We start from the raw sequence: 15,455 nt of genomic DNA, 5'->3' as shown, positions 1-15,455 counted from the left end.
GACAAATCTCCATTTCTTGTAGTCTTGTTTACATTGCACAGCCAGGTCTCAACTTCAGGAGCGATTGTCTCCAAATTCCGGGCTGCTGCCTCCACGGCGAGTTTCACCCCGTCTCTTTTGCCAACCAGCCTCTCAGTTTGACCAGTGAGATGCTCTACATTACTCTTGTAATGGATCAAATAACTTAACTTTCGCCAAACCGGAGTCACAGTGAAGTGAGCCAGTTTGGTAACAGCTGAAATGCAAATATCCATTTTTGTATTTTCTTTTTCTTCCTCTTCCGGTGACTATGATCAGAAATCGATAACAAAGCAATACCAAAGGCAAAGAAAGAAAGAACTTTGTCACATACAGATTAACGAAAACGAAGAATAAGTTGTAATTCGGATTAGATAGTTTCTGGGAAGATCGATCACACAAGTGTTCAATGGAAGCAGAACTCTCGACTTTACGTAGTTTATGTAACTGTTCTGCATTGTATCAAACCACTAATTTATTCTCCATAACTCGTTTATCCCCAATTATTCTTTGTAATTTAATCATAGCAACAGTAGTGTTTGATATTTTTCAAATTTTTTTATCCTTATTTACTTTTTCTTTTTGTCACATGGCACTTTCACAAGGAATGGAATCTCATGCATTTAGGATGTACTTACGTGAGGCTAGATGATACTCAAATATAGACGATTCGTTTTTGGCCTGACCTGTGCCATAAAAGTATCTCTTGGATATTGGTTTTGCATTTATCGCGTCATCAATTAACAATCAAGTTTTTTGGATTATGTGGCATGGTTATAAAAAAACACAACTTTAAAGATACTATTGCAACGTTTTAAAAATAGAGGTAGTAAAGTGACAGGGTAAAAACTTTAAAGGAGTCAAATTTAGTTTGCCCGAATTACTTGTTGAAACATATGAGGTCTACTCCTCTTGGTAAAAGAATCCATGAAGAGAGGTCGTTTTCAATTAAGGGGCACATGACATGATATCGCATGCATGTTTGAAGGGAACAGATTCCGCTGCTTACTGCAAATTTGAAAAAATGACGGAAAGTGAGCGTTGAAATGTTCAACCCTTTTCATGTAATGACACTAATTTCCTTATAACTGGACCCTAGTTTTTACTTTCTTGTGGTATATCCTCATCTTTGACTTTAACCACCCAAAGTAAATAGAGGGACAGCAACAAGGTTAAATTACCTTTTTATTTATTTATTTACTTTTTCTGGAAATTCATTTTCTAATTTCTTTATAAGAAAAGGGAGAATTTTGTGGGGTAGAAGAGACAGAAGAACATGTCAGCCTAGTAAAATTAGTATGTTCGAATATTAATTCTTTCTTACCACTTAGTATTATGATTTAATAATATTCTTGATAAATAAGATATCTTATGTTCTATTATTGCTAAAGACGAATTTGAACCATATTATTGCTAGCCCATTATGAGGTTAAGCCTTCCGCATCTTTTAGTGTAGATAATATTAATTATTCAAAAAAAAAATACTAAGATATTTTTAATATTGATTATTCAAAAAAAAAAAAAAAAGAGACGGGGGTGTGAAAAAAAAATACAAGGATTGGGGATTGGAACCCTAGATGCAAGGCAACGGACATACTACCCTAACTAATCGTGTTCGTATCCCATAAGCTCTAAACAGTAATTCTTTCACACTCACAATATGGATATGCAACATTGATTTTGCTTCACAAATCAGAGATGAAAAGTAAATATGGGGTCTTGAATAGTTGAATGACAATTTTACATGACATTTTATCTAGGATGGAGCTATCCACACATTATCGCGACTGTGGAATCTAATAAATTAGAGAATATCAAAGAACAAAAATTAATAACGTGTGAGAAATAAAAAACAGTGTGTGAATAGCACTCTCCTCTGTTTAACAGGCACAACATATATGTAACTCTGAGATAAATAGCACCCCTTGCTGTTTAAAATACATATCAACTATCTCGTAACTATTTGTGTTTATTTGCTGATTGAATATTTTGTTGAAAGCAAGGCTTGAGCATCCATGCGTTCTACTATATGGCGTGCTTCTTCCTCTGTTGCTGGAACCACATTCAGTAGCCTGAATCCATCTTTTGTGGCCTTTGCCTCCGGGCGTACGGTGAAAGTGAAATAAAATGTATTTGAAACCTGTTTCAAACACGAGCAAAGCAATATGTAACTGGAATTGCAGCGAATAGACCACCATAAAAACGAAAGTTCCTTAACCGAATTGGGTAAAAACGAAAGTTCCTTAACCGAATTGGGTAACTGGAACTGTAGCAAGGTCAACTTCTAATGGCATTGATTTAAAGCTAAAACTTAAGCTTTCTTAGGCTCAATTTGGTATTGTGTATTTTTTTTTCTTTTTCACGAAAAGCTGCTTTACTTAAAGTTAATCAGTAAAAAAATGTTTGTTAAAAAGAAAATATACTTCTTATTTTAAAAGTAATGGTCTCCAGACAGCAACTTTTAAAAGCAGTTTGGAGATTACTTTTAAAAGTTGCTTTAATAAAAGGGAACATTAACGAAAAGCTCATGGTACTGTTCACTTTAACGAAAAACCACATTTTACATTAAAAAGTCAATTCTAGTACTATACCCTTTATTTTGTCCTTATCGTTAAAACTCAAAGTTTTCAAACCATTTTCATTCATTTTCTTTTAATAAAAAGTGGAGTTGAGCTTTTAGAACATTTTTAATTCCTCTAATAAGCTCCTTAGTTTTAAACAATGACACTATTTATTCTTCTAGATAATGTTTTTACATTGCATTTTGTACTCACATCACTTTTAAAAATACAGTTTATCAAACCCTCAACTGCTTTATTTTATAGATAATTATTTTCAAAATACAACAGAAGCAATTTATTAAAAAAGCACGACAATCTCAAACTGCCCTTAATTCTTTGAACGTGCAGTTAAAGGAACATACCTCACTAGACCTGAGCTCAGGCCTCGTAACGTGGGCCACAACTTCGATGTTAATTAGAGGCTGATCAGGATTATGAACTCCTATGTAAACAACACATGATCTGAAACGCAGGAAATCTCCAACGTCCACCTGCTCATTAAAACATACATGTTTCAAACATATTTCTAGCACAGAAATGGATGAATAGAAAACCAGCTTATTCTTCCATCTCCTCAAAGTCACAATCGGGGTCCATCCAGATGCAAAATAAACAGAATGAAGGTAATTTGGATGGAATAAAGAACAAAAAGAGACCAGAAAATGCGTTGAAATTTCAATCGAAAGAGAAAATACTGATGATATGGATGATTTGAACAATTGAAAAGAAGGGTGCCAATGGGGTGCTCACAGGTTTCAAGAAGTCAATATGATCGACTTCCAGAAAGCAAGGCACCAAGCCTGCAAAGGCATAAGCGGTGGAGAAAGCCAATTCAAATGCTTGGTGCATCAAAAACCCTCCAAAGATTCGACCATGCATGTTTCTCTGTTGTGGTTGGCAGATCAAAGAGTTTTCCAAGCGGGTGTCCCTCAGAAGAATGCTATCTCTGTCTGCCAAGGCAGGCATATCACAGAAGATCTTTTCCGGATTTATGAAACAAAAAGGGTATTTTTGTATTTTCATTAAATTTGGAGATATTTTCCTTTTAAAAATGGTTTTTGGGTCTTAAATGGTGTGCCCAAGGGGGCCCACCCTGATTTGTGTCCCCGGTCTCTCTTTCCCTTTTCTCTCAATTCTCTCTTCTCCCTTACTCTCCCGTATCACTCCCTCTCAGCTTTCTCTAGCTCAGCCCCCTTCGAGGGTTTTTCTCACCAACAAACAACACCACAACATCAATATCTCCATTAACACCCTAGCGAGCTTAGAATCGAATGAGAACACCCCGAAACCCTCCCTTTCTCTCAGCCTACATTGTTCACCGAAGTTCTCCGGCTAGTTTCCTTCTCTTTCGATGAAGGTAAGCCTTGAACCTCATCCAAAAGTTGTAGATCATGTCTTAAGTGGTTTTAAGAAGTGTTATCGATGTTTGGACATAGGAACCTCACGGGGGAAAACTTCCCCAGTTTTCCGACGAGCACCTCCTCTTTTGAGGCAATTTCCGGCCAACCATGGCAAGTTAGCCGGTATATGGGTATCATTCTCTTCGTCTCGCTGAGTACTACAACTTTCCTTTTTGAATCACCTAATTTCGTTGAGTATTGAAGAAGTTATATCCATTTGAATCTTACCTAGTTTCCGGCGACCTCCGAGGCTTTTGAGGTGTTTTCTGGCCAAACCACAATGAGTTAGCCGTTGTGCGGTTACCATTCTCTTCGTCTTGTCGAGAGCTATGATTTACATTTTTGAATCACTCGATTTCGTTGAGTATTGACAAAATTGTTTAAAGTTTGTTCAGTTTTTCGGCCGAAATCCGGCCTTCTCTTTCGTTGGGTCTAGCGACCCATAATACTAGTGGGCCAAAAACCAGCAGTTTACCCCTTTGAAACTCATCCTAAAACCCTTAAGAACCCAAAACCCACGAGCCTTTAGGCCCAACCGAGAACCAATTCAAAGCCTTTAACCCAATTATTAAAACCCATTAGCAACCTTTGGGAGTTCAGCCTATTTTTCCCCAACCCAAAACCCAAGTAGAACTAGGCCTTGGACCTAAGACCTTTCGGCCCAAACCCATCAACCCAGGTTCCAAACCCATCAGAACCCAAGCCCAAAACTCAGGCCTAATCCGGATCCAAGCCCAGACCCGTTTGACCTGTTGACCCGAACCCGGTTTGATTGTTGACCCGATCAACGATCAACGTTGACTTTTTGAGTTTTCATCTAGGACCCCTCATTGGCTAATTTCGACGTCTTGGACCCGTTTTTGACATCCGTTTTCCCAAATTAAATCGTTTGAGTAGAGTTTGATTAATTGCACCTTTTATGTGCTTCAGGGCAATTTGTTGTGGCGTTCTGTCTCCGCTAATTGCGTGGCTCTTCGACGACTAAGTATCTGTGAGTGGACCCCTTCTAAAAATGCATGTTTTATAGTAGAAATGCATACATAGAAAAGCATGATTTAACACTTATGTTCTATGAAACACTTTGAGATAACATGCTTACTAAGGCTATTTTGAATTATTACTATTTTTCCTAATCACCCGTGTTCTTATAGAATATCTGATAGATGACAATATGATATTTAGAACATGTTTAGAACACCTATTTATAGTATAGATGATGGATGACTTTATACTATGAAGTTGCTTTTCAATATGTGTATGTTCAATGGTTTTGTATTTACCTAGTGGTCCCTATTCTGCTACGGGACGAAGGGATAGATTCTGGTCCGTCCCGGGCGACGGTTTGGTGTTGGCATAGGGCCTAGAGTGTGTTTCCTCTAGCTATTAGCATAGGGATGGGGAACCGGCATGGGGCCTAGGTGTAATTTTCCTCTGACTGTCTGCTCAGAGACGGGGAGCCGGCATGGGGCCTGGAGAGATATTGGACATTCACTAGTGATTATTATATATACAAGTTATGATTTGAGACATTGCACGGCATGCTAGGTTTCGGAAAACCTATGTTTATCATGATATATATGTGTTTTCATCAAATTTGGGGGTTAGTACGCTGATAACTGTTTTATTATATATATATCAACTTGGTCCATTCATGTTTGTTTTGCACCCCCTTCAAGACTTAGAATCAAGGCATACAATCTCGGTGTCAAGGCACTTCCGCATTGGCATCTTCGAGTCCTCTCGGTGTAGGATCCATCCTTTGTTTCATTCAATTTTATATTATTTCTTTTAGTGTTCTAGTTAGTTGTATTCTCTGAACACGTTCCTTAAATGCATATTCATTATTCTTTTATATTTGTAAGCCTTATCTACCCCTTGTTTTCTGCATTTGCACTCAATAAATGGCTTTCGTCACCCTCAGGTGTCGGCCAGCACGTGCCTATCCTGGTATTCGAGGAATATCGTGATCGGGACGTGTTAGATTGGTATCAAAGCATGGTTTATTCAGAGCATATTTAAGATCTTCTGTCACTGTAGTAGTGTGCCTATCATGAAATCATTTGGATGTCACGACTTCCGAATTTGGTGCCATTCGGCGCTGTTGTGCGAACCTTTCTCTGTTTGAATTGTCACCTTCTGGTTGAAATACAAGAATTTGTGTTGGGATTGTGCCTCAGTAGTGATGACGTGGATTGTTGGATGAATTTCAACATTGGATCAATACTCTGCAACATGCATTCCCTAGGAATTGCGGACATAATTGGATCTACCTAGGAGTGTTGGGAAATAGAGAAACCTAAGTAAGTCGAATTTGGAAGATCTGAAGCGGTGTTGTACTCTGTGACATGCATTCTCTGGGAATGGCGGGCAGAGTCATATCTTAGAGACAACTACTCGAAACATTCGAAGTACATGTTGGAGAAGGCGAGTAAGCGCTAGTTGTTATGAAGTTTAGTAAGTGGTAGTTAGTGGGAGCAAATCAATGTTCTCGGACTCATTACCACTGAAGAAATTTGTGCGGATCTTTAGAACAATTCTCGACGATTATTCTATTGATAACCTTCTTACTTATTCTAACCCCGAAGTCAAGTTCCTTGACCTTTGACCGTCAACTTTACACCAAATTCTTCGGGCGTTGACTTCGTTTAAATTAGATAATTTCTTAAGTGAATCTTCGGTAGTATACACTATTCTCACCAATTTCCAAAGAGTTGCAATTCTTGCTGTTGTTGTAGTTGGATTAGGATGATGAAGATCTAGTCTTGGTTGGATAAACAGCCTCCTTGAACTTCACCTGGGTATAGTACTAGGCGGTAAACCCTAGCTTAGTGTCCACGTACTTTTCGATAGAGGTGAACTTAAGCCTCTTGCTTGTAACCCAACCGACCAGTGCTCTTGTCCACTAACTGTTCAGCTTGTAATTTTCAGTGTAATAGCTTGAGATTCCACCATATTCATCATTGTGGAAGATTAAGCTTGGCTCTAAACTTCTCTGGACTCATTGAGCATTGGTTTGCTCAAGAGCATCACTAAGGTAGCCAATCGTGTCACTGCATGCATACGCAAGCTGCTTTGTATCTTTCTTCTTCGTCATTATATTGGTTTAGAGGTTATATGTTTAATTTTTGAACTTTGATTTAGCTCTCACAAAGTATTGTGAATTTCGAAATGTCTTTGGCCTTGTCAAATCTTAAGCAGTTCTTAACTACTCTTGAGCTTAGATCTATTTCCTTTTTGGCTAAGAAACCAGTCAACCTTACTGTGATGGTTGACCAAATAATCATAAACAGTGACTACTATTTCTATATCTTCATCTTCCTTCGCTGGTTTGTTTCTTAATATGAACTAGATCATATCGGAACATTTTACTGTAGGTAAAAAAAAAAAAAAAAAAAAAAAAAACATGTTTGTTCTCAGCATGATTTCTCACTCATCCAGATATCTTGTACTCTAGATTTAATGGACTGTATTGATCCTCAAATTCTTGAGTGTTCTTTTAGCCTTCTCGACATAGTCTCTCTCTCAATCAGTGAATAATTCACGATCGATCAATTCGACGGAAGTGTGCGCCCAATTCTTATCGATTCAGACAGAAATTGGTAGCATAATCTTTTCACAAGCTTACCAAACTTACCAGAAAGAGTTCCATGTGGTTATAAGGTTTAAGTTGTATTTTGGTATGAGACTGGTGAAGATTATGGTGCAGGTGAGCAGCAGATTGCATCACTATCTTCATGCTGAATTGAATGGTCACCATTCATTATCTTGCTACAATTCATAATCATCATATCATACTCTGGTAAACCTTTTCGATGATGTGATATGTTCACCTCAACGCAACTTTCCATTACCTAGCATCAGGATCCTTCGATTCGCGAGCACGTGGGCGTGAGGTTTGTGCAGTCTTTTAGTAAGAGTTGGATGAAGGTTTTAGTACAGAAGGTCAGCGGATTGTATCACAATCTTACTATAATTCATAGGCATCACATCGGTTTTTTTCCAACGTAATGTGTTCGTCTCAATAGATCTTTCCACCGTTTCACTTCTGAACCTTATTGTTGTGAGTATGTGGATGTCGAAATGCTTCTAGTAGATCTGTTTGGTGCACTCTGGAATGGCACCACAGTGTGGTTGAGGCAAGAATCCGATAATCTTTACACTTATTTCGAAAGATGTGTGCTCTTTTTGCTTTCTAGGTTGATTACATATGAGTCGGTCTTTTTTCCACTAACCTTGATCTTGTTTGACTAGAAATCTACAACTAAGCAAAAATGGAGAGGTGGTTTGAGCACTGCAACAGCTCCCTAAAGATATTGTTTGTTGGGAAATATGACTTCTCGTTTTCTGCTTGCTTGGCTCGATCTTTTGGGGTTATTATTAACATGGTAGCCACTTCTTTTGAATCCCAAGGTAGAGTTTTCAAATGGGTTCTTTGTTAGCAAAACACTGGAGTAGTTGGTCATATTTGGAAGAACTAAGGAGGATAGTATGCTGGGTGCTGGATAGATTCTTACGACAACAATTTTTGTTTTGTTCGATTTGAGTATGGCATTTTTTGGGACATGGTACGAGAGTTTTCTATTGGCAATACTGGTTGACAGATGAGTATTGTGAACTGGTATTCGGAGGGTCGAATTTACAACATATGAAATTGTGCAGCCTCAGGAAATTACTGCTTACATACCGAGACAACAAATGCATGATCGATATCGCGAGCGGCTGACTGTGGTATTGAAAACTTATTTGTTGGGTTCGTTAAGCAAGTAGGCAAGAAGACCCGTCTATGGCAGTTGTTATGGATTTGCGATTGTTGGAGCTCAACCCAAAGACCCACCTTTTCTCGGAGTACGTGACGTTTGTATACTTAGGCGAGACCCACTCATTTTCCAATTTTGAATTTTCAGTATAGGTATTTTAACTTCCTTTACTTTAGTTATTTGTTTTCGATGTTACAAATGTTTTGGGGGAAGTATTTCCATTTTCAGTTTTAAGTTAAGCACGAGTTTCAGGCCTATATGTTAGTACATATCTATTTTGACTCTGTAGTATTTTGCGTACTTATTTTTGACCTTACGTCCATATATTTCGACTTTATATCTTATTAAAGTACGTTTATACTTCTACACTGATGGGGAAGAAAATAAGAGCTTAGAGGCATGATAGAAGATTTTGCAACCCGTTCGCAACGGTGTGACATATTCTCTTTGATGCACCCACTATGACTTGATTTCTCTTTATACATATATTCTTCTTCCTATTTTTGAGTATTTTAGTTTAGTAAGTGATTTTAAATTTCGGGACGAAATTTTTTTAAGGGGGTAGATTGTAACAACCCGTCCGGGATTTACGGAACAAAAAGGGTATTTTTGTATTTTCACTAAGTTTGGGGATATTTTCCTTTTAAAAATGGTTTTTGGGTCTTAAATGGTGAGCCCAAGGGGGCCCACCCCTAATTTGTGTCCCCGGCCTTTCCCTCATTTTTCTCTCAGTTCTCTCTTCTCCCTCATTCTCCCTTATCACTCCCTCTCGGCTCTCTCTATCTCAGCCCCCTCCAAGGGTTTTTCTCACCAACAAACAACACCACAACAACATCAATATCTCCATTAACACCCTAGTGAGCTTAGAATCGAATGAGAACACCCTGAACCCCTCCATTTTTTTCGGCCTACACTGTTCACCGAAGTTCTCCGATGAGTTTCCTCCTCTTCCAGCAAAGGTAAGCCTTGAACCTCATCCTAAAGTTGTAGATCATGTCTTAATGTATGTTGGGAAGTGGTTTTAAGAAGTGTTATCGATGTTTGGATGTAGGAACCTCACGGGGGAAAACTTCCCTAGTTTTCCAAAGAGCACCGCCTCTTTCGAGGCAATTTCTGGCCAAACCACGGCGAGTTGGCTGGCGTGCAAGGTCAATATCTTCGTCTCACTGAGTACTACAACTTTCCTTTTTGAATCACCCAATTTCGTTGAGTATTGAAGAAGTTATATTCATTTGAATCTTACCCGGTTCCGGCGACCTACGAGGCTTTCGAGGTGTTTTCCGGCCTTCTCCTTCATTGGGTCCGACAACCCATGAAACTGGTGGGCCAAACACCAGCCCTTTTGGGCAGCCCAACCCTTTACCCCTTTGAAACTCATCCCAAAACCCTTAAGAACCCAAAACCCACGGACCTTTAGGCCCAACCCAGAACCAATTCAAAGCCTTTAACCTAATTATTAAAACCCATCAGAAACCTTTGGGAGCCTAGCCTATTTTTCCCCAACCCAAGACCCAAGTAAAACTAGGCCTTGGACTTAGGACCTTTCGGCCCAAACCCACCAGCCCAGGCTCCAAACCTGTCAGAACCTAAGCCCAAAACTCAGGCCCAATCCGAATCTAAACCATGACCAGTTTGACATGTTGACCCAGACCCGATCTGACCATTGACCCGATCAACAATGAGCGTTGACTTTGACCGATCGACGTTGACTTTTTGAGTTTTTGTCTGGGACCCCTCATAGGCTAATTTCGACACCTGGATCCGTTTTTGACATCCATTTTCCCAAATTAAATCGTTTGAGTAGAGTTTGATTAATTGTACCCTTTATGTGCTTAGGGACAATTTATTATGGCGTTTTGTCTTTGCTAGTTGTGTGGCTCTTCAGCAGCTAAATATCTGTGAGTGGACCCCTTCTAAAAATGCTTGTTTTAATAGTAGAAATGCATACATGGAAAAGTTTATTTAATAATTAAGTTCTATGAAACACTTTGAGATAACATGCTTACTGAGGCTATTTTGAATTATTACTATTTTTCCTATAACCCGTGTTCTTATAGAATATTTGATGGATGACGATATAATATTTAGAACATGTTTAGAACAGCTCTTTATAATATAGATGATGGATGACTTTATACTATGAAGTTGTTTTTCAATATATGTATGTTCAATGGTTTTGTACTTACCTAGTGGTCCCTATTCCGCTACGGGACGAAGGTATAGATTCCAGTCCATCTCGGGCGACTATTTGGTGTTGGCATAAGGGCTTGAAGTGTGTTTCCTCTAGCTATTAGCACAGGGACGGGGAGCTGGCATGGGGCCTGGAAAGATATTGGACATTCACTAGTGATTATTATGTATGCAAGTTATGATTTGAGACATTGAATGGCATGCTAGGTTTCGGAAAACCCATGATTATCATGATATATATGTGTTTTCATAAAACCTAGGGGTTAGTACGTTGATAACTGTTTTATTATATATATATATATATATCAACTTGGTCTATTCATGTTTGTTTTGCGCCCCCTTCTGGATCTAGAATCGAGGCATACAATCTTGGCTTCAAGGCACTTCTGCATTAGCATCTTCGAGTCCTCTCGGTGTAGGATCCATCCTTTGTTTCATTCAATTTTATATTATTTCTTTTAGTGTTCTAGTTAGTTGTATACTCTGAACATGTTCCTTAAATGCATATTCATTATTCTTTTATATTTATAAGCCTTATCTACCCTTTGTTTTCAGCATTTGCACTCAATAAATGGCTTTCGTCACCCTCGGGTGTCGGCCAGCACGTGCCTATCCTAGTATTCGAGGAATATCGGGATCGGGGCGTGTCATACTATATCTCACTTTTCGTTTTTAGGTGATTATTAACACAAAAAGAAATTTCATTGTAGGGTCGGATCATACTCCAAATTTTTATATTCAGAAAAGAAAAAATTGCACTTGTAAAGAGTGCACAATGAGATTTTAAAGTAATGACAAAAACAAATTTTCAAATATAAAACATTATTCCATATTATTAGATGACAAAAATTTTAGAACCCCTTCAAATTTGGAGCTCTGTGCGACTGCATCCACTCCTGCTCCTCCTTTCCTCGACCGCTCCTTCCATGACCCGTCAAAGTTACATTTGATCCAGCCCCCAAAAACATTAAATTGTGTGTGTGTTCCCCAAAATCCTTATTTTAAAGGCCAACTCTTCAATACCACCCCTTTGAAGCTACTATTGATAACCCTACCTTGTGCACTGTATCATGCATTTTTACACATCCTTCCTTATCACTCTCTAACAACAGAAAACCACTCTTGAGTATCTCAATCAATGTTTCTACACACTTTCCTGCTTCCCTTTTGGAATCGATGTCTTTAAACAGCTGAAGTCCAACCCCAAATTTCACTAAATCATGAACCAGTATATCACTGCTTTCCGGATATATGCAGCACAACAGAAACAATGATTTCGCTTCCTCGCTCCCTAAACATTCGTAGCTCAACTCTATTTTCCGATACACTTCTTGTACCATCCCTGGAATATTTTCGGGGCAAGGCTTTCTTAGTTGTCTCAGTGCATCCTCCCACGTTTGCTTGCTTTTATGCTGCAGTGCCCTTCCAACAGTTGCAATTGCAATTGGTAAACCGGCACATTCGCTCAGAACCTGTTGTGCTACCAGCCGTAGCTCAGGAGATTCAATGGAACTGCCTGCCATCTCTCTAAACAAACTCCAAGCTTCTTGCTCTGGCAAAATACCAATGGGTAAACTCTTCTTGTTGCCGAACAGATGGAAGCTACTTTGAGCTCTCATGCTCACACTAAATTCATCCCGGAGTCCCAACATAAGGATTATCTTACACTTTCCGTTGGGTGACCCATAAGGGATTCCGATGGCCTCAAGATCAAGCATTTCCCGGACATCAAGAAATACTACAAGCAACCTCCTATAGTCTCTGGACATTCGAGCACGCAGCACCTTTGCCCGTTCAAACAAATTCCCATTTCCCAACTTCACTTGTAGATTATCTGCAATCTCATCTTGTATTCGTCTCAAGTTGGGATCAAGGGACACAACAGTCATGACAACTTCTTCAAATAGACCTTGCTGCTTGACTCTCTCCAAGAACTCTTTCGTCGTTACTGTATCTCCTCTTTTGATTTCCCCACAATTAATGCTAATCAAGTTGATATTTTCATCCTGCAGAGCCCTCAAGACCTCCCTTGTACATGGTGGTCTGTATTTCAAGCGCTCCGAAAGTTTCATGGGTGGTGGTTCAGTGAAGTTGGATCTTCTCGAGGAGCTAGCCCCATCACGAGCCATAACAGATTTGATCATAGAATGATAGAAACAACGGATGAAAATAAGCAGCTAATAAAGAACAAGTTCGTCTTGATTGTACGTACCACCTCCTTCTGTAAAATATATGGTTTGTTGATTAGAGAAATGTATGCTCTTGATGCAGAATTTTCTCACAAAAATCAATTTAGTTTGTCAGCAAAAGGAAAAGGAGAACGGTGACTAGTCAAGTCTAAACAAACATTAACTTGAAAGATAATTAGCCGCAGTTGAGTTGGAAGATTGCTATAAAAGTATGTACATCTATCATTCTAGTAGCAGTCAAAAATAGCAGCTAAAAAAAATACTTATTCAAAACCCAATTCATGGCGCGTTGCATATTGTTGGGGAATTTTTGTTAATTAATATTGTATGCAAGGGAAAGGATTAACAGTAATTAGCCACGGCTAGAATCTGGTCAAGGGTTTGGAATTATCTAAGAGGCCAAAAAATAAGACGACAAAAAAATTTGACTTAAAACTAATTTCATGCCATTATTTTTGTATTCTTAAAATGCCCTCTGCGTGTTCCGCACTTTCCACACCGGCAGTTAACAGTTGAAAAACGTTTAACAAAACAAAAGGTATAAATTGAAACAATTTTGAAACCTCAGGGTTGAAGAGATGACTGACCAAACCAAAGATATACATTGATGCAATTTTGAAATCTTGGTGTAAAATAAAATCGTGCAACCTATTTGAAAACCATTCTAAAATGAAAAGGTGTAAAATGTCGTTAGCATAAACCATATCATCTTAATGTTTATTTTTCTATAGCACAATCACTTATATACATAGATTCTAGTTTCACGAGATTTTCAGCAACGAACAGTGGGAACGCATATCGCAAATTTCCACACTGCATAACTTGGAGCATTCTTAAATTTTGAAACACTATGATGTTTTGAGGTGGATTCCACAAGTTTTTCAACAAGGGTAGCTTACTCAACTCCATTATTTCTAAGTTAGAGAACATTGCAGGAAATTGCGTTGGGTTCTGTTTGGTTTCTATATCTTCAAAGTTTTAAACGTTCCCAGTGACCTACATTCCCTTACTTCAAGTTGTTCCAGATTTGGTAAGTCCCGCACCCAATTGAATGAGAAAATACCAGATTTCTTAGCACATGCGTTCACTAAATTAAAAGAGATTGAAGAAGTAATTTAGAGTATCATCCCTCCTATGCCCTCTTATGATTGTATGCGTATGGACAATTTTCGCTACTTTTTATTTATTTAACTGAAAAAAAAAAAAAAAAACCAAAGTGAAAATATATTTATATCTAGGAAAATATTAGGTAGATTATATCTTCGTACCACATTTGCGTAAACTTGGCAATTTTTTACACGGTCTGTTAATCTGACCTGAAACGACAAAATAACGGATTTTGAGTCAACATGTTAACTAATCAGGTTGTTATCGGATCACACGACATGTTTACCCGCAGGTAGCCCGTTTCAACCCGATTACAAAAAACTTAGTTTGATAATTTTAAATTACTAAAAGGGAATTGTTATTGGCACTTCAAAATTCTCATTCTACACTCCAAACTTTCTATATTTAGTAAGAAAAATACACTTGTGAGGAGTGTAGAATGAGATTTTTGGAGTGTCAACAACATTTCCCTACTAAAAAATCTTACTACAATAGGCATAGTATATAGTCTCACAGAAGTGAAATTAAAAAAATTTCAAAGCACATTAAAAATACCACATCAATTTAAATACCAAACACGTTACAAATACCATAATAATTAATTTACAAATGTGAAAAATGGAAAGAAAAAAAAAATATGCAAACGCTCGTGATCGCATCCACTACGTTTGACGATAGGTACATCGTCGTTTGGATTTTTTAAACAATACAAGCTCTCGTGAACAATATTTTAGAGGGAGTTCAAAATAAATAAAAATTCGTAATTATTAATGTACAAATGTGAAAAATGTGAAAAGAATATCCAAATGCTTGTAATTGCATCATTTATACGCTTACATGATGGTTACACAATATGTTAAATTAACTAGGGCTTACTTTGTCTCCAACATCAATAAAGGTCATGGAAGCATGACCTCCACCAAGTAACTGTGACACACTTGACCCTGATATTCTCCTAAACACCAAGGTAGGCACATGTTGGCCAACACCTGAAGGTGACGAAGCCATATTAGGATGCATGAGAATAAGAAATAAATAAGACTTACAAATTTAAATGTAATTAATATGCAAATGAAGAACGTGTTCAAAGCATACAACTAACTAGAACACTACAAAGGAATAATATAAAATTGAATGAACAAAGGAGTGGGTCCTACATCTAGAGGACTCGAAGATGTTACTGCAGGAGTGCCTTGACGTCGGGATCGTACGCCTCAAGTCTAAGTCTTGAGG

General features: G+C 38.1%; 2 protein-coding genes across 2 annotated transcripts; both read right to left on the bottom strand.

Annotated features, from left to right (window-relative positions):
- Positions 1-1,987: 1,987 nt before the first annotated feature.
- Positions 1,988-3,602, bottom strand: LOC137724823 (acyl-coenzyme A thioesterase 2, chloroplastic-like). The gene is made up of 3 exons (XM_068463503.1): positions 3,330-3,602; positions 2,942-3,070; positions 1,988-2,158 (listed from the first exon to the last, which is right to left on the bottom strand). Exons 1-3 carry the CDS (start codon positions 3,600-3,602, stop codon positions 1,988-1,990), a joined length of 573 nt encoding a protein of 190 aa, XP_068319604.1.
- A 6,733-nt stretch (positions 3,603-10,335) lies between these two features.
- LOC137724822 (disease resistance protein At4g27190-like) lies at positions 10,336-13,055 on the bottom strand. Its single transcript, XM_068463502.1, has 2 exons — positions 11,982-13,055; positions 10,336-10,491 (listed from the first exon to the last, which is right to left on the bottom strand). The coding sequence occupies exons 1-2, from the start codon at positions 13,053-13,055 to the stop codon at positions 10,336-10,338; spliced, it is 1,230 nt and encodes a 409-aa protein (XP_068319603.1).
- Between the last annotated feature and the right edge of the window lie 2,400 nt (positions 13,056-15,455).

The sequence above is a fragment of the Pyrus communis genome, chromosome 2 (assembly GCF_963583255.1).
Source record: "Pyrus communis chromosome 2, drPyrComm1.1, whole genome shotgun sequence".
In the NCBI taxonomy this organism is placed as follows: domain Eukaryota; kingdom Viridiplantae; phylum Streptophyta; class Magnoliopsida; order Rosales; family Rosaceae; genus Pyrus; species Pyrus communis.
The sequence above is the reverse complement of the archived record's forward strand: the minus strand, read 5'-3'. Positions and strand labels throughout refer to the sequence as shown.

What these genes read in the sequence shown, in the direction of transcription:
- LOC137724823 (XM_068463503.1), bottom strand. Translation starts at nt 3,602, where the DNA reads ATGAAAATACAAAAATACCCTTTTTGTTTCATAAATCCGGAAAAGATC. An exon ending in ATATTGACTTCTTGAAACCT is followed by an intron (nt 3,071 to 3,329) that starts GTGAGCACCCCA and finishes TTTAATGAGCAG; the next exon opens with GTGGACGTTGGAGATTTCCT. An exon ending in CTGAGCTCAGGTCTAGTGAG is followed by an intron (nt 2,159 to 2,941) that starts GTATGTTCCTTT and finishes TGTTTGAAACAG; the next exon opens with GTTTCAAATACATTTTATTT.
- LOC137724822 (XM_068463502.1), bottom strand. Translation starts at nt 13,055, where the DNA reads ATGGCTCGTGATGGGGCTAGCTCCTCGAGAAGATCCAACTTCACTGAA. An exon ending in TGCATGATACAGTGCACAAG is followed by an intron (nt 10,492 to 11,981) that starts GTAGGGTTATCA and finishes AAACGGATCCAG; the next exon opens with GTGTCGAAATTAGCCTATGA.